The sequence below is a fragment of the Malaclemys terrapin genome, chromosome 1 (genome assembly GCF_027887155.1).
Source record: "Malaclemys terrapin pileata isolate rMalTer1 chromosome 1, rMalTer1.hap1, whole genome shotgun sequence".
In the NCBI taxonomy this organism is placed as follows: domain Eukaryota; kingdom Metazoa; phylum Chordata; order Testudines; family Emydidae; genus Malaclemys; species Malaclemys terrapin.
In genome coordinates this window covers 189191453-189219404 of record NC_071505.1, presented here as the reverse complement: position 1 = coordinate 189219404, position 27952 = coordinate 189191453, and the positions used below count along the sequence as shown (strand labels likewise).

At 40.8% G+C, this 27952-nt stretch overlaps 1 protein-coding gene across 1 annotated transcript in view; it reads right to left on the bottom strand.

Moving 5' to 3' along the window:
* Positions 1–27038, bottom strand: part of IFNAR2 (interferon alpha and beta receptor subunit 2) — a 34869-nt gene extending 7831 nt beyond the window's left edge. Inside the window, exons 1-8 of the mRNA XM_054048335.1 lie at positions 26948–27038; positions 15951–16044; positions 9283–9324; positions 8823–8952; positions 6799–6974; positions 3977–4137; positions 1282–1447; positions 814–935 (exon numbers count right to left, since the gene is read on the bottom strand). Of these exons, the coding sequence (XP_053904310.1) occupies positions 814–935; positions 1282–1447; positions 3977–4137; positions 6799–6974; positions 8823–8952; positions 9283–9324; positions 15951–15993 (840 nt within the window). The 5' untranslated portion in view covers positions 15994–16044; positions 26948–27038. The remainder of the gene's footprint in view (positions 1–813; positions 936–1281; positions 1448–3976; positions 4138–6798; positions 6975–8822; positions 8953–9282; positions 9325–15950; positions 16045–26947) is intronic.
* Positions 27039–27952: the final 914 nt, after the last annotated feature.

Genomic DNA, 27952 nt, shown 5'->3' with positions numbered 1-27952 from the left:
GGACCCCACACTACAAGAAGGATGTGGAAAAATTGGAAAGAGTCCAGCGGAGGGCAACAAAAATGATCAGGGGGCTGGGGCACATGACTTACAAGGAGAAGCTGAGGGAACTTGGCTGGCTTAGTCTGCAGAAGAGAAGACCGGGGGGGGGGGGGATTCGATAGCTGCTTTCAACTACCTGAAAGGGGGTTCCAAAGAGGATGGATCTAGATTGTTCTCAGTGGTAGCAGATGACAGAACAAGGAGTAATGGTCTCAAGTTGCAGTGGGGGAGGTTTAGGTTGGATATTAGGAAAAACTTTGTCACTAGGAGAGTGGTGAAGCACTGGAATGGGTTACCTAGGGAGGTGGTGGAATCTCCTTCCTTAGAGGTTTTTAAGGTCAGGCTTGACAAAGCCCTGGCTGGGATGATTTAGTTGTGGATTGGTCCTGCTTTGAGCAGAGAGTTGGACAAGATGACCTTCTGAGGTCCCTTCCAACCCTGATATTCTATGATTCTATGAAAGAATCTCGGGGGAGAGCATGTTGGAGCATGCTCTGTGGAGGAAGAGAAAACCCCAGCCAAGAGAGGTCACAGCACCCATTTCAGAAGTGGGCAAGGGATGTTAGCATTCTGATTCACAAGGAAGTAGAGCCTTAAAGTGACCCAAAGCACTGCTCATTGCGCCTTTCCTAGGAGAAGGAAATCAGAAATGGGCAAATGTTTGTTGCTTAACTTTTATCTAATGAAGAATATATCTTGCTACTTGCTGTATAAACATTATGAGCCCTTCCCTCTCCCCCACCAGGTAAATTAAATATGAAAAAGACATACCAAAACTTTTGGCCACGGTTTACTTTTTAAGCAAATGAAACCTCCTTTATACAGTCCTAGTAGGAAGATGCCTATTATCAATGCAACAAGTCCACCATTTAGGATTGGAATTATACCATAACCTGCAAATGGAAAAAAAAAAAAACCATACTGAGTAAAACCCAATAGATGCAGGAGAGATTTCCAATTTATCTTATTTTATATTACACACTTATTTAAGATTGAAAAGGACAGCTCTGCATCACTGAAAACAATTAAAGGGCTATTTGTACAGCCAGCAGGATTAGCCAAAGATATCAGGTACCTCATACGTCATTTATAGGTCCAACCAAATGTCTATCAAAAGATGCTTTCTCTCTTACTGGGATATTTACCAGTTTCCCTTTTCTGAAAATACTATTAAAAACTAAAAAACAACCATAGGACAACCTGACTCTCTCCCCCACCAAACTTTAAAATATGTGATACCTGGTTGAGTGTTGGACTTGGTGATTACACATTTCAAGGCCGAAGGGATGGAATGACGGTTTAATGATGCAGCCACAGCAACAGACACACAATAATTTGTATTTGAACGCAAGCTTCCAACAACATAGGTAAAGCTTTCTTCAGAGGTTTCATTCTTAATAGGAATCTGCCATGAAAACAATATCTTATTGAAACCTGTTTGTCTAAACAGAGTTGTTACACACTGATTAAAAAAAACTGTGCCTATAATAGCTATTTTAATATCCCATTGTGAAGCTGTACAGTAGCAAGTACAACTGAGTTGTATAGTTGGGGTAGAGTGGGGAGGAAGCATAGCACTTTTTCAGTTTTCGAGAGAAGGAAAGCAGTTACTAGAGCTCAAGGACTGACCCTACACTTCTGTCCACTGGATTCAATTTATTAAAAGGGTGTCATTACAGATAACTCAATCTTACAAGTTCTACATTAGCAAGAAGATGGTGCACCATAAAACGGCACTTTTGCTGATCAGTAGAAAAGCTAACAGTCTTGTATCTACATTCCTTTTCTCTTCCTTCAAATGTATCTGTCTTCACAGTGGATTATTAAAGACTTTTAGAAGAGTCCCCTTCAATGGTTTTGATTATTAATGTTGGTTACATCTGATCTCAGAAGCTTAGCTGAATTGGGCTAGGTCAGTTCTTAGATAGGGGGTCTAGATGCTGCAGAAAACAGTGTAATTGAATCACTCATATTTTGGTGATTAGATACCACTGTGACAGGCACTGTGGAAATACTTCTTGCACTTCTCTCTGAGTCAGTAATGAACCCAGCTCACATTTTCATCTGGAGAGAATTCTTATGCAATGTCTGTCCCAATCTGTTGTCATGTAATACTGAACAAATGTGTGACCGAATGCACCCCTGTAGTCACACCCTACACACCATAGTAATAATCTTTGTATGAAATATGCCTTGTAAGATATCATTTAAAAACTAATAACTGGCTTGTCAATCATATCAAGGTGAAATGTGAACAACAACATTATATGTAAAGTTATAAAGATAAGCAGAAATTAGATCTGAAATGTGTTTACCAGAAAAGTCTGGGTAAACCAGTTTCTCAAAGACAAAGGACAAGCTAACGCCTCTAGCCAGGAGGCATCGAAGTTCATGGGCAATCACCTACCAAGTGGTCATTCTTTGGCAAGGAAGGGGGAGCATGAACAAACAAATCTGCATCTTAGCAAACAACAGCATGGACCCTCTTTACCACCAGACTCCTTGTCTCTATCCTCACAGTGAGAATGAACATTATTGAGAGGTAACCTTCAGGAAAATGCATTTCAGAAGGTGACTGAACTATAAAAGTGAGGGGCAAAAACACTCCAAGTTCTCTCTCCCTATCCCTCTCTTTCTTTCACCTAAGACAACAAAAGAAACAACCTTTGGACTCTTGGAGAAGATCCTGATCTGTGAATTTGGTCAGCAATGTTACTGGAAACATGTGGCAAGAGATTACACCTTGAACCAAATCAAGATTGTTAAGTTTTAGTACTAGGAAGCATTTTATCTTTATTTCTCTTGTATCATTTGTGAATTTAATGCCTTATACTTGTATTCACTTAAACCCCATTTCCTTGTAGTTAAATAAACTTGTTTTATTCTTTAATCAAAAGTAATCCATTGTTGTGAACCATGTGTGTAGCTCCCTTTAGGGTAGCAGACTGTTGTATACTTATCCCCTTAGAGGGGCAATGGACTAATAGATCTGGACTGTCCAGGAGAGGGCCGGGTAGTACAGAACACAGGTTTTGGGGGAAAATCCAGGACTGGGAGTGTGTTGGAGTCACCCTGCAAGTGGTCACCAAGGCTGGTGGAAGCGAGTGTGAGACTGATGTGTCACTGGCAGATTACAGCTAGACACAGATACTAAGGGTGTTACCCACATGCTGCAAAGCTGTTTCTGAGCAGCCCAAGTGGAAGATACAGCAGCAAAGCATTGTGTGGCACCCAGGATTGCAGAGCAAGAGTGACACCGCCCCACAGTGGTCTCAATTACACCCTAGAATGTCATAAACCTTCAAGATTCATTTTAGAGGCGGGAGAAGTGATCTCCTTATACAGTTCACTCTGGGATCCTTCAGGATGAAAGTGACAATGTAAATGTGTTCTCTACTTTTCAAGTGAGTTGAAGGAACGGCTCACTACAATTTAAAATTTGGATGGGGAGCTCCTAGAGGGGAAAAAAGGCACTTTTGATATTCACTAGCACTGAGTTTACTTTTCTTATCAATACTATGTGATACCATAAGACCTGCAATACTATGTGATACCATAAGACCTGACATACCAGAACAAACCAATAGTCTACCTAATCAGCTATTTTGTCTCTAGCAGTAGCCAATGTCAGATGCTTCAAAGGAATGAAGAGAATCCCCTACACTGCACTTACTGGTGAATACTTTATCACTGGGGGGGTGGAATGAAGGGCAGAAGGATTTCCTCCTGTACCCAAATCATCAGTTCATGCCTGAAGAAGGCTCATATTTATCCTAAGTAGTGTAAACCACTGACAATAGTCTTATTCATATAAAGAGCTAGGATAAGATACGACAGAGCTCATCTTCAGCAAGCTTCCTTACTGCTCAAGCCAATTTATATTTTATGCTTTGTACGTTTTTCTTAAAATCTTAAAAAACTACAAGTTACTTACCTTTTCCTTTCTATCAAATGATTCCACTGTTATCGTATAATCAAGTTTTTGATATATAGCAATTAAAGAACTTTCTTTTAAATATGCGGCTGGAAGTTTTACTGTCACATTTATGCAGGCTGGACAAGCAGTAAGATTAACTGCTGGTGGACCCAAGTATGCTGTTTAAAGAAAAAGAAAACAAACCCCAAAAATATAACTACATTTATACATGTAACATCAGTTAGACAAGCTGTAAAAATCAAGTAAATTCCCATGTGTCAGATGATTGACTAATTAGTTGCCCAAAAGGGCTTGAAATTATCAAAGATTCAGGGGAAAATTGTTCCTCCAATTTTTTTAGCAGAGGGAATAAAAACAGAGTAAAACCTAAAACAATCCAAAAACTACCATGGGAGAAAAGGGATTTGGGGAGGAGGGTGGGAAGAGAGGGGAGTTGAGCCAAAACAGCAGCATCCCTTGTTTCTCCAGCCCCACAGAAGCCCTTCTGTGTGAATTCTGTGCAACTAAGGCTCTGTTTGTTTGGCTTGGAAGTGAGTACAGGCTGATGGGGAAGAGGTGAACATTGTTTTCAGTGGCAGCATCTTCTAGTTAAACACTTGAAATACCCATATGAATTAATCCCTGCAGGTGGCCCCTCCACACACAAATACCCCTTGGAAGGTAGACAAAGGGACTAACTGTTGGCTGGGAACCACTGGCCGCAGAGCTCCAAAGGAAGATGCACTCTTGCAGGTGACTGTGAGGCAGGACCTGAGGAATACCATCCTGAGCCTGGCTTCTGCATGAATACTTTTGCCCTCAAAACAATGCCTGGAGATCCTGTTTCTCAGAACGCCCAGGGGTTTGGGGAGCCATGAGCTCTGACAATTCCCTGACTTTAAAAACTATGCAGACGTTTTCTCCACTGCACAACATAGCAGAATCTCCAAAACCTGAAGGTCAAAAGTTTTGCACTTCACTGATCCTTCTGCAAGTGCTGTGTTTTGATCTAATTAGTTATTGTCTACACAGAGCTTTGAAAAATCTAAAACATGCTATGTAAGTGCTAACTACTTGTCTGGTTCATTATTGTAATCATATAGGTAAAATAAGTAAACATTTTAAAGAGGTGGCGTTCTGACATTGCTCCAAACAGGAGCATGCACACACTTAATACTGTCCAAATCTTACTCCCCACCCCTTCCTGTAGTTTGCCTGTTGCTTAATTTATACAAAACAACAATAAACCTCAACCTAAGCTTTCACCTGAACGTGGTTTTTCCCATGGTTTTTGACTGCAAGAGTCATCTGTCTCTGCCTCAAATCCTTCTGCCAAGGACAGAGAGGCTCCAACCCTTCCTATTTTATGGGTAGGAGTAAATCAGATGCTTTAGGGTAATGGATCAGAACAGCCCTGCATTTCTACTTAGGGCCATTTTGGTTTAAATATGCACCAGGAAAAGAAAAGAAAAGAAAAGAAATAGATAAATTGCCCTTGTTAAAACATTTACCATTTGAGCTTGGCTCTTCAGTAAACTGATAATACTTTTCTGCAATTTTACAAAACAGCAAACATAGAGGTGGCATGGGAAAGATGCTAGTGCACCCTCATCCATGAAAACGTATCCATAAATGCGAAACAGCTGGAAAACACTGTTACAGAGTAATATTTTTATTTTTCTGATACATATCTATGAAAAATAGGTGTTTGGAACAATGAAGTCTGACTACAAGGTATAATTTACCATTTCCAATTTTTTAGAACAATCTCATTGTAAGGCACTATGTTGATGAGTCAGCTGAGGAAAAGTGTTACATTATTTTCAAGTTCAGGATTCTCTGCTTCACCAGATAAATGGGCATTGATGTTTGGACAGAAGAGGACAGGAACAAGGGTGTGTGGGGGGGAAGCTATATAAGTCAATTCAAGTTGCAATAAGGGCTACACTATTCCCTGAAGGCCTGCAAATTTGAGATGCAAAATAGCTTAACCATTATATTTAAAACTAATGGAGAAACTTCCATTCATGAAAATGTTATCCTGGCTCGATAGCATTACAATTAAAGTATTTCAGAGTCTTTGATCTGAGTTGATACTATTTCTGTAACCTTGTACCTAACATGAGGTACAGTAGTCTCTGTGTTCAGTTTAACCACTTGCTCCCCAACATAAATGGTCCTTATTTCAGGAGAGGAAAAAAAGAAATTAGTGTGGCGATATTGTTAATAGGACTCCAGGGAGAAGCAGCCTCTAGCAGTATTAGGCAATCATTGCTAATGAGCATCTGGTGTTTATGTGAGACATACCAAAGGGGGTAGGGGGAAATCCAGGTGACAGCTAGAATGAAAACAGATATTCCTCCACCCCTCACCTTTTGTTTTTGCCTGTTCAACACTTAACCAATTAATTATCTTCAAAAAAGTAGATTATGCAATTTATAAAGGTAGTAATTTTTTTTTAATTTCTACTCTCAAATGCCCTAAATGATGCTACCACCTTTATAAAAGTTTGTAATAAAAACACATAAAAGAAATTGATTCTTATATCTGCACAGTGGAAGGAAATCTATTCCAACATTTGCTTTTTCCTTCAAAACCGTTGCTTATTTCTATTCATAAGAACTATTCAAGCCATGTATTATGTATACATGATTAATCATTATACATACACTAGATGATATGTTAGCTCAAAACATCTTACATAAAATAGTATATCACCAACTAAATTACTTTGGAGTTACTTATAGTATCATTGGTAAAACACTGGTTATGTATAGCTGAGAATAAAAACAAGAAAATAAATAAATGCAGATAAAATAGAATAGTAAGCGAAAACTTACTGAAACTATATGGAGAGAATTCAAGAATAGATGAATTTAATTCTCCATGTTCTGTGACTCTCTGAACCATTGCTATGTAGGTAGAAGTATATTCTTCATACTCCTTTGTCAAGTTACAGAATAGGCATGTGGTATTTGAACATTCTTTAGCCATTTTCCATTCCTTTTCTGATCCACTTTAAGTTGAAAGAAAAAAAAAATCAGTGTTGTTCAAAGGATCTTCTGATTTGTGACTGTACCTCTGGAGAGTAACATGAAAACTCAGAGATGCACTGGATGAAGCGATCACTGCTCTCACCTTAAATAGTGTCAAAATTAATCAAAACGACAAAGACTAGTAAAATCCATATGGTTTATTTAAAGTGTACCTACATGAGGCGTGGAAGAGAGGTACATGTTTGACAAAGAAACCTGAAAAAACAAAATCTCAAACCACAACAAACCAGAATGATTAAGGGATAAAAACAAAAATGATATACAAGAAGTGTCAATCATAAGCTTTGCACAGGATCTCCCACTCACCTCGGCAACATAAAATAAACTTCCTGAAGAGGGACCCCACTTGCTCCTCTTCTCAAAAGGCTACCCCAATCTACTCACTCTAGTAGGGTTAATCTATTTTAGGATCATATTGGCTCCTTTCCTGGTCCATATAGGTTATGTACAAACTAATTTCTTCTCAATATAACCCTACCCAAAATCAAAACACCACCACGACAAAATCTGGAAACTAACAATGTTTGCAGCCCCTCACATTTTTCGCTCTGCTTGTAGGTCATACTCCACTTCTCCTGAACCTTTCATCTTCTCTATTTAAAATGTTAACTCATTGGGGCAAGGATTATCTTATTATGTGTTTTCACACTGCATTGCACAATAGGGCTCCAATCGGAGATGGGTCCGTACATGCTACTGTATTACAAATAATAAATAGAATGGGGAAGAATCCTTTTTACTTAAATGTGACCTGCAAAGGATTATTTAAAAAAAATAGTTTAACCCTGAAAGTTGTTTGCATGTCTCAAGACAGCCTGAGACAGAACAGCATTTGACATATAACATTGAGCACACAGATGGGATCCCATTTCAGGTACCTCTTCCCATGTCTCCAGTTCTGTAATGATGACACAGATCGTATTTCTGTTATGACAAAAATATTAGGAAGCCACACTGCATTATGGAACATCAAAGATAAGCAGCATTTAAAACATGACATGGTATGTTCTTGAAAAGTTTAATTTATTTTATATTCTTAAGGTTATAAAATTGTTCTTTTAAAAAATGTGGATATCTTTTTTTTTATATACCATTTAGGTAATCTCTTATTGGCAGTGTCTGTTGGCTTGCCAAATTTCCTGGTACCTGTGATGGCACAGAATGAGGCATTCTGGAGTGGGGTGGGAGAACAGGAACTGAACAGTGTTACGCTGGGAAAAGGGAGAGTTTGGAGTGAAATCCAAAAAGGAAAACAAAAAAATAGTTTAAATGTATTTATTTTTATTTATAGATATTGAACCTTTGTTCGGTGTTGTTATATGCCCAGTGTCCCAGATTATGTGGGGCACTCAGCATATATGTTATCACCAGTTTGAAAAATATTTGATTTAAAGTTCAGTGTGCTCTGCACACATGCACTGTCAAATATAGTATGGCTCAGCACCAGTCAGCCAATCCATCACACTTCCAAAGGGCTTGTGGTCCAATCTCTCAATTAAGGTACAGTACTTTGCACTGATGAAAGAATAAGAACAGAAAGTAACAGAAATGATCAACAAAAGTTGAAGTTATCATTCCTTTGATAAATACAGGTTTCTTCCATGTACAAATTTGCTCTAGGAATTAATGTGTACTTGTTTAAAATTGTTCAAATAGCTACTCATATCTTAAAACCTAATTCTTTCCCTTGTATCCAATGAATGGCAAATTTCAGAAAATCTATTTGGAAAACAAAATAGTCAATAGAATATTTTGACTACTAAGTAAGAAAAAGTACAAATTCATGTACAGTATGAAAGGAAACAAACCTGAGACCTATGTATTTCACATTATAGTATGTTGGCATAGTTGTATTACTTCCTGGTTCCCATGATAAAATGTGCTGGAAATTCTCAGAGCGCATTGTTAACTTCTGAGGTGGATTTATCACAGATGCTTCTAGATTAAAAGAAAAAGTTGCTAAGATTAAGAAGCATTCGAAAAGGACAGCAAATGCAATACCATTATACATGGTAATTCTACCCACCAATTAGTTAAATATCAGCCCCCAAAAAGATAAGAAAACTACAAGATTGAAGATGAATTCATTTTAAATTGCACATTCATTGCATTGGAGGCACAAGTGCATGGGACTGTCCTGCAGGATATTATCCATATAACTTTCTTACATGGAAATGCATAGTGAAGTCAAAAGGATGCCAGATGGAAGTATACACATCTTTTGAGCTATTCCAAGGATTGTGCTTAAAATACAATAAAAATTCTTACCTGGCAAGCTGAACAAAGTAGTGGTCAAAATGCTGAGGTACACTGGAAATGAAAACATGTGTATATATATTTATTCATTAGAGAAATGGTACATGTGTGTTCTACAGTATTTGTCAATGATAAATTAGAGTTCTTATTCATTTACTATTAGTGATACTAATCTTGTTCTCAGAGTAGCAGCCGTGTTAGTCTGTATCCGCAAAAAGAACAGGAGTACTTGTGGCACCTTAGAGACTAACAAATTTATTAGAGCATAAGCTTTCATGGGCTACAGCCCACTTCTTCGGATGCATATAGAGTGGAACATATATTGAGGAGCTATATATACACACATACAGAGAGCATGAACAGTTGGGAGTTGTCTTACCAACTCTGAGAGGCCAGTTGGTAAGACAACTCCCACCTGTTCGTGCTCTCTGTATGTGTGTATATATAGCTCCTCAATATATGTTCCACTCTATATGCATCCGAAGAAGTGGGCTGTAGCCCACGAAAGCTTATACTCAAATAAATTTGTTAGTCTCTAAGGTGCCACAAGTACTCCTGTTAATCTTGTTCTCTATCTCTATCATCATCATTTTCCTTTCAGATTATACCATTTTTTTCTTGATGAAACTGCACTTGAATTATTTCCTTTCTGTATCAAATGCTTTTCCATTACTATCCTTAAGGAGGTGATCAGCGATAGCTCAGGAGTTTCTAAATTGCATATCATTGTGATATTTAAGCACTATATAATAATTAAAGACAGCCCCAGTAAATGGAAATGTTCTCACAGCCTCCCTTGTCCCCAGTATGTATGTGTGGGTGCTCTTTTCTTACTCTTCCCCCCATCTTGCCATCTTCTTTCTCTCCTCCAATCTTCCAGAATGTGGGATGGCATTTTCCTGGATCATTCAGATCCATGTACACTGTCACTCAGGCTCACTTTGATCTCCCCTGGTAAGGTATTACTTAGCCAGGTTCCTGCTGCTGAAAATACTCTGTTCCACAGACCCAACAATCTTAGCTTGGGTCAGCCTAGTTGAAAAGTTCTTTTAGAGCACTGTCATGGAGGGTTGTGAATGGATAATTGGTTTTTGAGGTAGCTCAGACCCCAACCTATTAAGTACCTGGCAAGTCAGTGTCCAGGCCTTAAAAATTCTATCTGGAAAGGGATATGGAGCCAGTAGTACTTGAGGAATATTGATGTGATATGTTCACATGTGCCTTGGTGGCTACATGTCAGGAGTGTGGACTTCCGAAATATTGTAGCTTGTTAGAGTTGCAACATATAATTCACTGCTTTCATTTACCTAATCCCTATCTCCTTCTTTCCAAACTAAAATCTCAACTGTCTCTCTGGCATCTCCTTGTGGATGTTTAGCTGTTAGTAGAGCCCTGCGCGGATAAAAATTTATTTCTGCGGATGCGGATACTCACAGATATAAATCAGTATCCATGGAACCGCAGGGCTCTCCCGGGAACCGCAGTGGCGAAAGGAGCAGAACGTGGGGCCGCCGCTCCCAGGAGCCAGTGGCCCAGGCCGGCAGCTCCTCCAGCGTAGCTGTACCACCTGCTGCTCCATTCCCAGCCCTGCCCCCATCCCTTCCATGCAGCTGTCTGCATTTCCTGTCTGGGGGCATGCATGTCGCTTGAACACAAGAGCGAGACCAGGGACAGCTGCTGGTGAGCCTGGTGCCCACCCCAGTGGGCAGGGCTGGAGGGTGGTACAGCTGCACTGGGGCACTGGTTCCTGGGAGCGGTGGCCCCACGTTCTGCTCCTTTCGCCGCTGCGGGTTCCGGGGAGAGCCGTGTGGTTCTGCAGATACAGGTTTATATCCACGGATATCCGCATCCGCGGATCTAAATTTGTATGCGTGCAGGGCTCTAGCTGTTAGCTGAAGCTCAACATGGCTGAAACTGAGCTCTGAATCTTTCCACAAAAGCCATCCACGCTCCCTCCTTCCTCGATCACTGTGGACACCACCAGCATCTTGCCTGTCAGTCAGGCCTATTACCTGGGCATCATCTTCAATTTGGACCTCTCTCTAGGTACCCATGTCCCAGCTATGTCTGAATTTTGCAGATTCTTTCTGCAAAACATCTCTAAAATATGCCCTTTCCTTTCATCCACACAGCTAAAACCCTCATCTAGAGTCTCATCATCTAGTGTCTCAACTGCTGCAACATCCTTTACTCTGGCCTCGACAAAACGCAGTCTTGCCCCACTTATATTCACTCAGAATGCTGCTGCAAATCTCATTCCCTTAGCCCATTGCTTTGACCACATTACCCCTCTCTGGCTCCCTCTTCTTTATCGCATCAAATGTACGCTGCTTGTATTCACTTTCAAAGACCTTCACGGTCTATCCCCACCCTCCTTACCATCTCTCATTTACTATTCAGATGTCAACCCCCACCTTCAACTGGCCAATAATGCCAGCCTCCACTGCCCACTTGTTAAATTTTCAAACAAGCACCTTTGTACCTTCTCCCATCCTGACCCTCACACTTGGGAAGAGCTCCCCATAAATACCCACAAAGTTACCTCATCATCCTCCTTCAAATCTTTCCTTAAAACTCTAATTTACCATGATGCCTCCAAAAAATCAACAAGTAGGCCACTGTTGCACTGATACCACTGCCTATCATGCTGACCAACATTGGCTCTTTTTTTTTTTTTAAATACTCCTGCTTGTTGGTATCTACCTGCTATACTTCCTATCTTATACTTCATTTGTAAGATCTTTGGGGCTTGGACAACCTTTTTATTTTGTTTGTACAGCACCTAGAACAATGGGGTTCTGGTCCAGGGCTAAGACTCCTAGATGCTACAATAAATAATAATATAACCATTTTAAGCTTTTAACAAAAGTCATAGCATGGAAGATTTTGAAAGGATGAAAGGAGTCTTAGGACAAAACTTAAAATACATGACCACTGAATGGAGAACTGTAAATTAAGGCAAACCCACCTTAAATCAAAGTGGGTGCAAGATTCTAGTGGGACATCAGCCCAGGTTAAGAAGGAGGTTAATAAGCTTGGGGACATTGGAAGGAATTATCCAGCATTGATATAAGCTAGTAACATTTTTGTATTAATTGTCTAAATATTCTATTAGGGAAAGTAATTCTTGTTTTAATTTAAAAATGTCAGTCTCTGAGAGGAGGGATATCCTACTTAGCAGTGAAATAAACTACTTGATCACAATGCAGACAAATGAGATACAAAATAAAGTGAAATGTCCCCAGAAGTCTAAAAATATTTTCTGAAATAGCAAATTACTTGCTACAATTGAAAAGACAAGCTTTTAACTCAATCATGCATGCTTATAATGCTACATGTAATACAGTATAACATTTGATTGTACATGGAGAAAGACTTCCAGTCTAATTATTTCCTGGAAATACCCCTTAATTGCTCTTATTATAGTATAAATGAAGTGTCCTAATTACTGAAATTAAACAATAAGATACCAGTGTAGAATCCTTGAAACTGCAGACAAATGTATTTACAGACATTTCTGTGATGTTCTTCACTATCGTAACTAAATGCCTCGCACATAATAAATTTATCCTCTCAGTATCCTTGGAAACTGACACACACAGAGATTAAGCAATTTGCTCAAAATCACACAGTAAATCTGTGGTGGTGCCCAACAGAAACCTTTTCTCTTGAGTTCCAGTCTGTGACTTAACCACAAGACATCCTTCCTGTCACACTCTTTCCTCCTCCCTATGATTGCACAACAAAAATCCACAATAGAAAGGTAGTTAAAGAGAGTAGAAAGTCAAGAGAACTAGAACAATTTATTTTCTGCATTAGATTATCAACTATTTTATAAAGTTTGGTCTAGTGGGATGAATAGTAAAACACTGCTTTAAAAAATAAGTAATTGCTATAACTTTTATAATATGTAGAGTAACATATAAGTTAAGATTTTAAGCTTTTGGGGGCAGGAACTCTCTCTTCCCATAAATGTAGCAGCTAGTATATTTTGGGTGCTTCCACTACACAAATAAAATAATATTACTACTGCCTTGTTATGATACTGATACAGCTTCCAACGAAATAAATAGAAAGTTTTCAAGTGACTTCAGTGGGAGTTGGATGAGGCCCTACCACTTCTGTAAGAAGATAAACACTATTGTTGATACAAGTTATCTTTAATTTAAAAAATAGTAACTAAAACTACAGCTATAAAACGTATCAATTTTGTAGAAGGTTTAGTTTCTGTCCTCAATAGTTAATATTTTTTTAAAAGTGTAACTTCTTTGGCAAGCACAATGGGTGAAATTCCTATTCTGGAGAATTCACATTGCCCTCAACAACCGAGTTTCCTTACATCAACAGAAACTTGGAAAGCCTTAACATGAAATCATATTTGTCAGCAATATAATAAGATTCCAGGAATGTCACGCTATGTGTCACGATGAAACCTAAAACGTCTGCTGAGCCAATGCGAAGCAATGGAAGCAGCCACAAGAATGGTAGAGGATTCCTTTTGTTCAGAATATCACCAGGCTAAACCATCACTGGGTTTTGCCGTCTTTTACCATCCAATTATTAAGTTTTCAGCTATTCTGACTTTACAAATTATACAGTGTGGTGTACAGATACTGTAAATTAAACTTGTGCAGTATACCTGTATTCTACAGCTAATTTGCATTCAGCAATTTCATTAGTTCTATGAGGGAGACTGCACCACTGGTGGATTAGTTGGCCCAACTGCCATACCTGTGCACAAACAGCCATCCACACAAGTCAATACAAATCTCCCAGCAGTTCCCTAGACGCCAACCAACACAATTACCCTGTGACGAGGTACACCAAACCCTCTGAGGCCCCTTGCTAGAGACCTCGAGGCCCTGCCATACCCCACCCCAAAAAAGGGCAGTGGAGAGGGTCCTCCAAGCTGTCTAGAGTGTCTGTGTGGGACCCAGCCAATCAGGGCCCAGTAGCCTAGTATAAGAAGAGCTGCAGGGCCATACGGAGTTCAGTTCCTTGCAGGAGCTGAAGGAGTATGGATGGTGTGTGGCTGGCTGACAGAGGTACAGGACCTCAGATGAGGTAGTGCTGCCAGAAGCCAGGGAGAGCGAGAAGGAGCCCTGAGCTGGTTGTGGGGACTCCATCAGGACAAGGCCCTGAGGTAAGGGTGAAGATGGCACAGGGCCACAGGGAAGTGGCCTGGGAATTAGAGCTGCAGCGTTTTAGATAAAGGGACACAGCGACAGCTGCTATCTACAGTGTCCCTGGGCTGGGACCCGGAGTAGTAAGCGGGCCTGGGTCCCCCTGCCCATTAGCCACTGGGAGAAGTGGCCTGGACAGTGAGGCACCCCAGAGGGGGAACTGAACTATAGTGGCCCAGATGAAGAGCTGTAGCTTGGAAGCCCCAAGAGGGGGAAGACATTGTTTCCAGAGGAGGGACAATCGGAGAGAGACAGGAGTGAGTGTGCAGGCGCGCACATGGCCAAGGGGGCGCTCAGAAGAAGTAAGTGCATCCCGTTACATACCCATATAACAAGGATGCACAATAATGCGAAACACACCGACCGCCCTCACAACAGCATGTGCCCCTCATTCACCACATGCACAAATCAACACAAATATCCCAGCACAACATCCTCCAGACACAATGCCACAAGTAGAACACACAATGACATCAAATGTCACTCTGAAGCTTAGAACATCTGTTGAGTTAGTGTGAAGTGATCAAAACAGCTATAATTATGGATGAGAGCTCTTTCTGTTTAGGCCATCACAAGGTTTAGTCATTACTGTTGCTGACCAACAACAGCCATTTTGGACCTTTTTTAAAAAACAAAACAAAAAACCCCCACAGCTTTACAAATTACACCTGTGCAACAGTGCCAGCTTTCAGCTACTACTTTCCTTTATAGAGTGCTCTTTCTTCAGTATGATTGAGGTCCTGAATAGATACAAAGTTGTACCACTTCAACTATACTGGTACAGTTGAAGTAGTACAACCTGCTAATGTGGATGCAGTTACACTGGTATAAAAGGGCTTATTCACGTACTGGAAGAGGAATAAGCTATTGTGGTAGAAGACACTTTTATACCAGTATAACTGCATTCAGACAGGGGATTGTACCAGCAAAGCTATTTCAATATTATTTTTTAAAATCACACCCTTAACCAAAATAGTGATATTGGTACACAATGTGTGTGTGTGTAGTTCTGGCCTCAGATAGCAAAAGAAACAACAAACTGGAAGAAGTATATCTTGATTTAGATTAGAGGAGGAGGAATGAGAATGCAAAGGGATATGATCTGCAAGTTAAACGGGGAATCTTCAGGACAAATAAATTCACCGCTTATTCTGTTGCTTTTTCTACAGAGTTAAATGAATCTGCCAAAGCGGTTTCCTGTTAAAATGGCAGATAAGCCAGATTTTTTAGTTGTATAATGTTAGGGTATTAACCCTGCTGGACCCTGATAAATTCCAATGATTTAAAATCATACAGCAATAGTGTCCAAAAGTTTAGGACAGGAAATGAAAAATCCTCTATCCATCTGAAAGTACAGGGGAATTTAGGGATGCAGAATGCAACAAGTTCTTCCAGAACACCCCTCTTCTTATAAAACATGCCATGGAATCTTTACTGACCACTAGCATGATCAGCACTGCTATTTCTTTGTACTGTATACACAATTAAGTAACTTACCAAGTTGACAAAAACTCAGTGGTCCAATCAGTACTGCCATCATGATTTAGAAGCACATCTTATTGATTGTGAAGTACTCATTTTACTTCTGGATCTGCAATTATACCAAGCAAAATCAACTTCAGCATAATTACTGGATGACTGATCTAAAAGCACAACAGGGCTTCTGTAGTAAGAGGTGATATCACACCTTTAATGTCGTGTGGGAACTGGGATGAAACAGTATCTTTAACATGAGATATGCAGGGTTTGTAGTGTTTCAAATAAACATAGGCAAACATTTGTTTAAAGAAGAAGTATTTTCATTAAGGGTTTATATGAAAATGGTGTGATAGACTGACAATATTCTGAATGAACTTTATCAAATTAAGTTGAACATCTTTGGGTTCCATTGTATTAAAAACACAATTCTGTCTGTGTTATTGTGGGCCTGTATGTTTGTACCTTCTCTTGAAGACTGACTAATCTCTGGAAGCTTTTACAAACTTCAAAGGACTTTTTGGAACAATACCTGTGAACTGGATATCCTAGGAAGTACCTGGGGAATGCAAATGACCCACTTCCAATCCTCCATTTTCAAACTACACCGTGGGGAGAAAAACCCAGTGTCTACTAATTCCAAAAGTTGCCATTAATGAGAATCTGGAAGTAGTCACTCCACAGGGATTGAAACCATGCTTATTGCATCACAATTACTCTGGGCTGGACAAGTGTAAAGGATGGACATCACCAGGATGCCAAAGTAGCTGCAGTATGGCAAACTGAAATTGGGCAACTGCCTACAAAGTGACCAAAAGAAATGCTTCAAGGACACATTGAAGCGTAATTTGAAACAATGCAACATTAATGCTTAGAGACATCAGAAACAGATAGATCACTCTGGCAAGCAGCAGTCAATGATGGGGTTACCCAATTTGAGATTAACTGCTGTAGGGATCTTGAGGCACAGAGGCTGAGCTGTAAACAGCAGCAGACTCAGGAGACACAGATTGTAATCCCTTCCTTGGTATCGCACTACGTATGCAATTCATGCAGACAGGACTACCACTCTTTCCTTGGCCTTTTTAGCCACAATTGTATCCAGAAGACATAAAACAGCTGCTGGAGTCATCTTCGGCTATGAAGGACAACAACAACAGGAGTTAACTCTGATAAGCTAATTAGCATGTGTGTGGGTTCTTTTACTGTTTTAAATGTTTTCTTGGTAATGTTTTTTACTGAGAATAAAGTAGGCTGTAGCAATTACCCTGTTAACGGTATCTGAAGAGAAAGCAAGCAGGTTCTGTTTGGGCAGCCGGCCTCTGCCGAGGATAACACAATGTAGGCAGGAAATGATGCAGCCTGGAAATACCCTAGTTAGACGGGAGAGGAACACGTTTCCATCCAAGTGGGGAAACTGCTGGGGAACTGGGACTCTAGAGTGGGTGCCCTTGCTGGAACACTGAGGGGAAATACAGGTGCAGATGCCCTGTGACAGATGGCAGTTGGGAGCACTATGCCACTAGATCCAACATAAAAAAGATGAAAATTAAAAATGGTTTGACTGAATGTGAAATGCTATTAAAATCTGTGGTTATAACGACTGTTTCTGGAAAGATGTGGAACATGAGGGGAAATTCAAGATGCACAAAATTATAAACTCTATTATATTGCTCTTGGCCATAGATGTAATTATTCTACCATCTTAATACTGGTAAAATAATACTTGCAGGATGTAGCCTTAAGTTCCAAACAGTGCACTAAGTTCCATTTTTGCAACCTAATTGCTTTCAATGAACAGATATAAATGAGGGCATAATTTGTGCTGAAGAATCCTCATTTCTGGTGAGAATGCTTGAGCCAGAAACAACCATTTTACTTTCATGTCTCGGGGAAGTTTACAAGTTAGACAGTTAGAAAAAACAACTTTCTACTTTTTAGAAATCCTAGAAATGTAGGGCTGGAAGGAACCTGGAGAGGCTATCAAATCCATCCCCCGTGCTGAGGCAGGATTAAGTATACCTAGGCCATTCCTTACAGGTATTCAAATATTTATCTATCCTTTTCTTATAAACCTCCAAGAATGGGGATTATACAGCTCCCCCATGTATCCTGTTCCAGGAAATAACCATCCTTACTGTTAGAAAGTTTTTCCTAATATCTAACCTAAATCTCCCTTACTGCAAATAAAGGCAATTACTTCTTGTCCTACCTTTGCTGGACAAACAGAACAATTGATCAATCAAACTGAACAATTTATAACCATCTTTCCCATATTTAAAGAAATATTTCCCCCCATCCTCAGCCTTCTTTGGATTAAGCGTGTCCAATACGTTCAACCTTTCCTCATAGGTCATGTTTTCTAAACCTCTTATTTGTGTTGCTCTCCTCTGACTTTTTCTAATTTGTTCATGACTTTCTTAAAGTATGTGCACCCAGAACTGGGCACAGTACTCTAGCTGAGGCGTCACCTGTGCCAAGTAGCACAGGACAATTACTTCCCGTGTCTTACAAATGACATTCCTGTTAATACATCCTAGAATGATATATGCCCTTTTTGCCACAGCATCACACTGCTGACTCATGCAATGTATGCTCCATTATAACCCTTTTCTGCCATACTGCTGTCTAGCCAGTTATTTCCTAGTTTACATTTGATTTCTTTCTTCCTAAGTATAGTACTATGCACTTGTCTTTACTAATTTCAGACCAATTCATCAAGATAATTTTTAATTCTAATCTTGTCCTCCAAAGTGCTTGCAACCCCTCCCAGGTTGGTGTAATCTGCAAATGTTATAATCCACTCCATTATCCAAGTCATTAAGGAAAATATTTAACAGCAATGAGCAAACTTCATACAGATGCCACTGAAAGACAATAAATGGAACCTCACAATGCTATTTTTACAGTCACTTTAAAGAGCAGAAGTACACTTTAGTAGCATGTCATTTAAGGATCCAATCCTTCAAAGGTATCTATCTATTCAAAATGGGCTTCCCAAGGCAGCCTCTTTGCAGGATCTTGCCCCAAGGCCCTGATCTTGCAAACATTTATGCTCATGTTTATCTGTACATACGAGTAGACCACTGAAGTCGGTGAAAATACTCGTGTGCAAAGTCAAGCATAAATGTAAACATTTTTAGAACCAGTGCCTAAACCAGCAATGGAATATTTGTTTTGAAAAGTGATGGAAAACTCTTCAACAGAAAGCTTAAGGCTAAGACATGATCAGCTACTGAATGAAACCATTTTTCAAGTTTGCACAACATCTGCATTACTGTAAATGACATAATAATTTCCAAAACATGGATATATTTCTTTTAATCCTAATCCTTACAATAAATCACAAGATACATGCAAAGCACTGAATATTTAGTACTATGCAAAGTAGATGTATTAGTTACCTTTAGGATTCTGCTCTAAATATTATGCTGAATAACCAAAGTAACAGGCATGTCCATACAGTCAGGCATATGATACAATGAATAATAAATTTACCTTTAAAATGATACAGGTTTGAAATCAAGTTACATGTTAACAAGATTCAGTACTTTGTGGTTAAGCAGTACAGCTTATTGGAAAATTTTCAACTAAATATTTTTTCATCAGAATTAGCATATTCAGCAAAATCTAAATGTTCTATGAAGATGTGTCTTGATGAAATTCTGACAGAAACCAGGCAGATTTCCTGCCAGCCTGCCCACCTCCTGGGTTGCTAGGACTCTGGGCAGGTTGGGGAGCATCAGAAACATTTTGAAAAGGTCAAAACAAAATGCCTTTTCAATGTTTCTGAAACAAAACTTTTTTAGATCTCAATTTTGTGGCGAACTTTGAAATTTTGGTTTTGTTCCATGTCAGAATGAAACCAGATTTTGAAATTTCAAAATCCTCCTTAACTGAATTACTGTTCCCTAACCACCAGTATTAAGCAGCCATGTTGAGGTGTGTTGAAACTTTTTAATCCAGGGAACTAAATTAAACACACACACACACACACATATACATATTTCTGTACCTGCAAGGTCTAAATACACATACAAACAACCCTGCAGGAAAGGAAGAAAAAGGAATGAAAATGGGAATATCAAAGAATGAAAAAGAAGCCTTTAGCAGACAGAAGAAACACTACAAGGAACCCATTACACAACACTTAATATAAATGAAATGGATTAAACATTAAATAAAATATTACACATAATACAGAGGTAAACATCAGTACAATGCTGCATCCGTGACATCATCCAAATTTATATCACTGTAAATGCTAAAGTCTACAGTGATACACTACACTCCAACAGGTTAGTACTGTACAAAGAGGAGATAAATGCAAGTGTTAAGATAAATTCTTACTTTCTAGAGTCCCTCCCTGACATTGACAAGTATCTTAAAAACATATACAAACAGGCATACCCCAAGCATTAACAGAAGGTAGTTTCACCATCCCTATAACACATGTATTTCCAAGTATTAATGAAACAGTAGCAACCTAAGAAAAGTCAACTCAATTCATTCAGTTGTTTGGATGTAATGGCTCTTATAAATAGTCGGCGCTTAGCAGCAGCAGAAAACACTGCTTATGGAATTATAGTGCATATTAATTATAATCTGTGATGTAGCATAAGGGATTACATATGGATAAATCTGTCCTTCTGAAGTTATACATCAACCTGGAAAAATTCTTACTTGAAAGGAATTTTATCTGCCCTTTTGTAAAATGGGAGAAATTCAAATCTAAAAAGACTAGTTACAGCATTTAATGCTCACCTACTTCACAGTTCATGAACTCAAACGGTCATCTTTTCAACATTTTATTTCTTTCTCTAGTGCTTTCTAAATATTTTTTGTTACAGAAAAGAAAAACTCAGAAGCACAATAGCAATCCCGATGACAATATAAATTCCTCTTACAAAGAGGCAAAGGCTTGCAGGTACATAAATGTTCTTAAAATGCATATAAACTTTTAAATGTTATAATTAAAAAAAAATGCCCACAACCACCACCAAATACTAGAAACTTTAAAAATTGCATCTGTTGAGAAAGCCACTGACTTACATTCAAATAACAATTCTGCCCCACTAGAATTGCAACCACATTATATTCTCTGAATGGAGTCAAAATATTGCAGTGTTACCTTTCTATCATTATGCTTAAGGAAGAATATTTGTTGATTTGGATCTCTTTCAGGGAGATAAATCAATTGCAGGGAAAACTGCAATCTGTCACAGATGACTTCATTTATGGATCATTTTTACAGTTCTACATCTAAAACATCTGGCAGTGACTTGTGTGTGTTAAAATAAGCTGAAAAGAGGTCTACAGGCCATTGCTGTGGACATCTATACATCTAAAAATATAATGGGAAGAGGCAAAATACCATAATCTATTGGTTTCTTCAAGTCTGATTTCGCCACACATTTATGGGCATAAAACGTTTTTTGAGAAATTGCTATAAAAATGTAAGTTAACTTTGAAATTAAGCTTTGGTTAGTTTTAATGAAATCTGTAGTTTTGGGATAAGGAATTTGTCAATTACCAATCCGTAATGATTTCCCTTTCAACTTCTAATACTTGAAAGAACAGAGCACATGTCCCTTTTGAAAAGGGTTTCCTTATGTCCACAATGACAGAATGCAAACTTGGGGGTTTGGATCTGTATATGGATACTGAAATTCCAATGGAAAGAATGGTGAAATAAGTTTTCCACAGCCTCACTTCTCCAATGACACTGCAACCATTGCATTCACACATTCTGATGACTAGTCTATGTAATGGAATACTGACAGTTATGTCCAGAACTGTGGAATTTTGCCTAAGGCTATATCTACACTCAAAATGTGACACAGCTGCAGCTATGCTGCTGTAGCATGTCAGTGCGGACACTCACTACCAGCAACAGGAAGGATTCTCTGTTGCTATAGTCAATCCACCTCCCTGAGAGACAGTAGCTAGGTCATAGGAAGAATTCCTCCATCAACCTTGCACTGTGTACACCGGGGTTAGCTCGGCTTAAAACTACATCGCTCAGGGGTGTGGATTTTTCAGTCTGAGTAATGTAGATGGGTTGACCTAACTTCTTAGTGAAAATGAGGCCTCAGGCTTCACTGGAAAAGAACTAAGGGGATGGTTCTTGCTTCAGAGAAAATCAGTGTCCTACTTGAGAATTCAAACTCAACTCTGAATTTCCTGGGTTTCTAATACTGGCTGTTTTTAACTTTAACAATCTTGAATGGTAATATATGTTCAAAACATTGATATGTGTCTGTAATATTTCAGGCCAAACAATCATGAACAGGAGTCGGATAGCTGGACCATAAATTAAGTGAACAGTAACAACATCACCCTTTTAACTGACTATTCTCACTTAAAGATATCCAGAGGAACAAAGATCTGCCTGCTGCAAACCTACTGAAAAGTCCCATTCCTCTAAACCTCTGCAGGCCTTCAAGATCAGTACATGGATAGGAAGGGGGTTCCCCTCCAATTGGCCTCCTAATGTCTACAGGACTGGGGCTCTCTTGCAGAAAGGGAAAGTTGGGTGGGAATATGCCTGGCAAGAGGCTTGGAGGATCAGTAGAATCAGGGAAAAGTCTCTGTCCACATTCTGCTGCCCATCTCCCAAGAAGAGAGTCTTGAACCGTTGTCACGTTCCATCCAACTATCTTGTATTGCTCCTTAGTCCCCACGAAAAGGGTTCCAGCGAGTGAACATTCCCTTACCTGTTGCCTTTGACTCCCCCAAAACTTGGGCTTTAGTGTAGACGTAGCCTATGTCGGCATAACTTATGTCACTCAGGGGTGTGAATAAATCACCCCCTGAGCAACATAACTTGCACCGACATAAGTGCTCATGTGTCTAGCGCTATGTCGGCGGGAGAGCTTCTCCCACCGATGTAGTGAATGGCAGAAGCTTTTTTATTATGCCGAAGGGGGAGCGCTCTCCCATCAGCATAACGTGTCTTTGTCAGAGGCGCTGCAGTGATGCAGTTGCATCGGTACAGCTGCACTGCTGCAGCGCATTATGTTAGACATGGCTTTAGTAAGCTCTCCAGCCCCCTGACAACCTCCCTATCCCTGTGAGCCTCATGAGGCCTGGTCCACCTTGGGCCCTTAAGAGGCTCATCATTTCCTCAACTCCCATAAGTCTTAGATTGCTTGGCCACTCCTCCCCACAACAGTTCATTACTTTAGTGACCCACAATCTCTATTAGCTCATCAGCCCCTTGGCAAACAGTCAAAGGTTAAACAAACTTATTAAGGCCCATGGGGGATACCCCAGGGTAGGGGTGTGGATTTTTCTTGTCCTCTTCATTTAAGGAGTCAATAGAAGTGCCATAATTAGTCAACTTCTGAACGGAAGTCTTTGCTTCTTCCAGTATGTTTTCAATGGATATCTCTCTGATTGATCCAAGTGTAGCTTCCATTTCTGGACAGGGATCTACTACTGTTGTAGCAGATGCCTGGATGGCATTGTTTAATGACCCAAGTGGTTTCAACAGTAGACTTATTAGAGAGAAGGGCAATTGTCTTTTCTGAATTTAGTAGCAAAAGCAGTCCACCAGCCTCACTACTTAGATTTGTCCCATCTCGGTAGATACTTTCCAAAGTCAATAACAATGGTTGCAGTAATTTTAAGACAACAGCCAAGGATCGCTCATGAGAAAGCCAGCGGGTTTTCCCAGGTTGGACTAATTTGAACTTCAGTCCCAGTGTATCTTCTATATTTTCCAAGACGTTCAGTTCTTTTGGACTCTTGCCGAAAAAAGAGTATAATGAAGACATTAAGTTTATAGCTTTTCAAATGCCTTTTGAAGATTCTGCAGCTCATACTAGTGCTAATTGGTGTAGATGGCCTCTGCAGTGTGTATTGGAGAGATTAGGGTTGCACTTTTCTCTGAGCAAAGCTTGTACTCCACTATGTCTTCCAGAGAAGTTTGCAGCTCCATCAAATGCACAAGCAACCATCTCTTTAGGGTTCAATTTACAAGCATTTAACTCTTCTAAGACTCTTCTATAACCTGAACATCTAGAAATTAATCTACTGGCCTATCACTGCAATCAAGATAACTTATGCCGTGACTTAATACTTGACACCCATTTCATTCATCTGCCACATATGCACATTTTCTGAATGGGTTTTCAATGGCTGAGTCTTTCACTGTTGCATGCATACTTCTAACCAGTCAGTTGAATTTATTGCAGAAAGATAGTGAGCATTTGCTGGTCTGGGTCAGAATCAGTGTCAAACTTCAGGATTAACAAATGACAATGCACTTAACATTGACCTCCAGTTTGTAGTGTGTGGTATCTGTTGCTTAAAGAGAAAGTATGATGTGACAGCCATGTTTGTTTGAATAAACTGTGTTGTGGCTCCACCATTTTTAACAGCCTGGCTAAGTACTTCTAAAATTGGCTTTGACAAGGACTGGCTTATAAGGTTTTCTGCATGTTGATGCAGTCAAGAGGATTGGTGTTTTGCAGCCTTTTCACATAGTTTGTCAGCATTGGCTTTGCTGATCAGTCTGGCAAATCAAGCTCCTCCACTTTTACTATATAAATCCGTGGCATGCTCACATCTTGAATACTGCATGTAGTTCTGGTCGCCCCATCTTAAAAAAGATATATTGGAGGTGGAAAAGGTACAGAGAAGGGCAACTAAAATGATTAGGGGTATGGAACACTTCTATATGAGGAGAGATTAAGAAGACTGGGACTTTTCAGCTTGGAAAAGAGAGGACTAAGAGAGGATATGATAGAGGGCTATAAAATCTTGGCTGGTGTGGAGAAAGTGAATAAGCTCCTTCACATAACACAAGAACTAGGGATCACCCAATGAAATTAATAGGCAGCAGGTTTAAAGCAAACAAAAGAACAACATACAGTCAACCTGTGGAACTTTTTGCTAGGGGATGTTGTGAAGGCCAAAACTATAAAAGGGGTTCAAAAAAGAACTAGATAAGTTCATGGAGGATATTTCTATCAATGGCTATTAGCCAGGGTGGGCAGGGATGCCATACGATGCTCTGAGAGCCTCTGCTTGCCAGAAGTTGGGAGTCGATGATAGGGGATGGATCACTCAATAATTGCTCTGTTTTGTTAATTCCCTGTGAAGCACCTGACATTGGCCACTGTTGGAAGACAAGGTACTGGGCTAGATGGACCATTGGTCTGACCGAATATGGCTATTCTTATGTAAAAATTAATTAAAATATAATAATGTTTAGTCTAGAAACTCTCCCCCAAGATAATGACCTCTCAAGATAGCAAGACTCTGAGATAATGATCCTGGCAAATAATGCATTTTAAAACTCTTGGCCTACTAGGAAATGTATACTTATATAAGTTTCTCAGTCACAAATCTAGTATTCTGGAGCAAAGTCACTAAAAATAGTACAACAAACAAATGTTCAACATGCCCCTCCCTTCTCCCTCTACCGCTCCCCCCCAATCATAGTTGTTGACCTTGGTCAGTGAAGATCCAGAGTTCAGAGGTGCTTTCTCAAGAGTTCACTTCCCACTCGCGTCGGCAGCTGTTGTTTGTCATGCCACTATTCACTCCACCACCCCATTGCCGATGGCCCTGTGCCATCAACTTCTGCTGCCACCTGCCACTGTGACCTCTGTGAGTCGGTCTCTTGAGGTTCCACCCAGCTCTCAGTGATTTCAGCTCTCAGTGGGGGAACCTCACAGTGAGTGCAGGCTGGGCAGTCTTTTCCACAGAAATACTGTCCCACAGCAGGTCTAAGCACTTAGACCTGATTATTACTGATTTCAGCTTCAGTTCTCACTTAACAAAAGATTCTCTCTGGCACCTAATAAGTTCTATCTTTAAATAGGGGAGAGGAGCAAGTCAAATAGTGCCTGTTATTCTTAGGTACAGCCCTCACCACCAAGCAAAATCCCTGTCTCTCCCTCTTCCCCCCATATCCTCCCCCACCACTCTCCGGGGATCTGCCATCCAAACCCCTTGCTTATCAAGTGCATTTCAGTTGAGGGTGATCAGTACTTAATTTCTAAAGAAAGAGGTGCCGGAGTTCAAGCAAGTTCATTACTTTCATAACTGATGTGGCAAGCCCAGAGGTCCCAGGGCTATGAACTGCGGAGCCTAAAGATGTCGGGGGCTCAGCACTGGCAAAATTAAGCATTGAGGTTGAACCCCTCAATCAGGACAGGCTAAGTTTAGTTCTGCTGCCCTTTACTCATACAATAAGGATAACATTTCATGACCCCCACATTCAATACTAAAGTGATCTGTAACCGACCACCAGCCAAAATGGGCCACTTGGGCAACACAGCTCTGTCTGCTAGATACCTAGGGAGAGTAGGTGAGTCATGTAAATACAGTCTGGTCCTGAAGCCTCTCCACCCACCAGTGGCTCATCACTAGTTGTCAGGGAGAGCTCATTCAGACCTTGCTTACAAATCATAATTTGAAATTATAAGGTTGGCCAACATTGCAGAAACGAATGTGCCAACATTGTCAGAAAAATCAACAGCTGTATGAGGAAGCTGGTCTTTGTTCATACTTTTCAAACCTATTATACTTTTTCAGTACAAGCATTGTATCATACGCTGCATGTGCTTTTAAAGTGTGTATTAATATTTCAATTTCGATTCAAATTTCCAAATAATGACTACATTGGCAACACTGCGATGTAACTCGTTGACCACTGGGGGGGGCGTGTTGGGGAAATGAGGGTAGGGTGAATGGAAATCTCTGCTCGGTGAGAGGCCCACCAATCACTCCCAGCCAGCTCTTCTCCCACGTCTCTGGTTGGAAACAGGGGCCTTTTCCTAGCGACCCCCCTCCGTTCCAGAGCCTGGCGCTACCCCGCGCGGGGCGGCCGCAACCCCGGGGCAGCAAGCGGCGCGCTCGGGGCCCCAGCTGCAGCCCAGGGCCCCAGCCCCGCTGCCAGCCGAGCGCGGCAGGGGGCGGCAGCACACGCCCGGGGCTGGAGGAGACAAGGGGACCTGCCCCTATCCTGCCGTTCCGCTCGCCTGCTTCCCCAGTGCCCCCTGTACCTGGCAGCAGCGCGGTCTTGCTAGGAGCTGGGGCCCCGGCAGTTTTTCATGGCGACATGGGACTGGGGCGAAAGCGAAAGCGCCTGGGCGGGATCTGCATCGCTGGGGGGGGGACGGGGCGGAGCTCCAGGCATCTGCACATCCCCTCTCCGGGCCAGGGGCGAGTCTCTCGGGCAGGGCTGCGCTGCCTTGGGCCCGCTGGCTGGGATCCCCTAGATCAGGGGTTGGCAACCTTCCAGTAGTGGTGTGCGGAGTCTTCATTTATTCATTCTAATTTAAGGTTTCGCGTGCCAGTAATACATGTTAACGTTTTTAGAAGGTCTCTTTCTAGAAGTCTATAATATATAATTAAACTATTGTTGTATGTAAAGTAAATAAGGTTTGTAAAATGTTTAAGAAGCTTCATTTAAATTTAAATTAAAATGCAGAGCCCCCCCGGACCGGTGGCCAGGACCCGGGCAGTGTGAGTGCCACTGAAAATCAGCTCGTGTGCCGCCTTCGGCACGCGTGCCATAGGTTGCCTACCCCTGCCATAGATGCTGCTGCGGAGCCACTCGCTTCCCCGAGAAGAGCGAGAACCGTGACCGGTGTGTGAGCCTGTGGGGGGAGCCAGCCCTGCATATTCCACAGTCCCTTCCCCCCCCATAACCGCATATGCTTGCAGCCCCCCGCCAGTCCACCACAAACCACCCCCAGCAGCCCCTACAAATCCTCTAATCAGACACCACAACTTGCCCAACATCCCCATACACACCCGATGACACCATACAGCCCCATACACCGCTCACTCCCCCCAAACCCTTGCCACTCAGCTATTAGCATCCCCCAACACTCTGCATACCCACCACACTCAGCGCCCCCTCACACACATAGCCCCACCTCAAATCTCAGCTACTACTGCACTTTACTCTGCTTCCCCATTATGTAGCCAGACTCTCAGCTGCACTGTCAATACTTGGTGTATTTCTCAGAAACACAGTATCAATATTTAGCATAACAGGAATT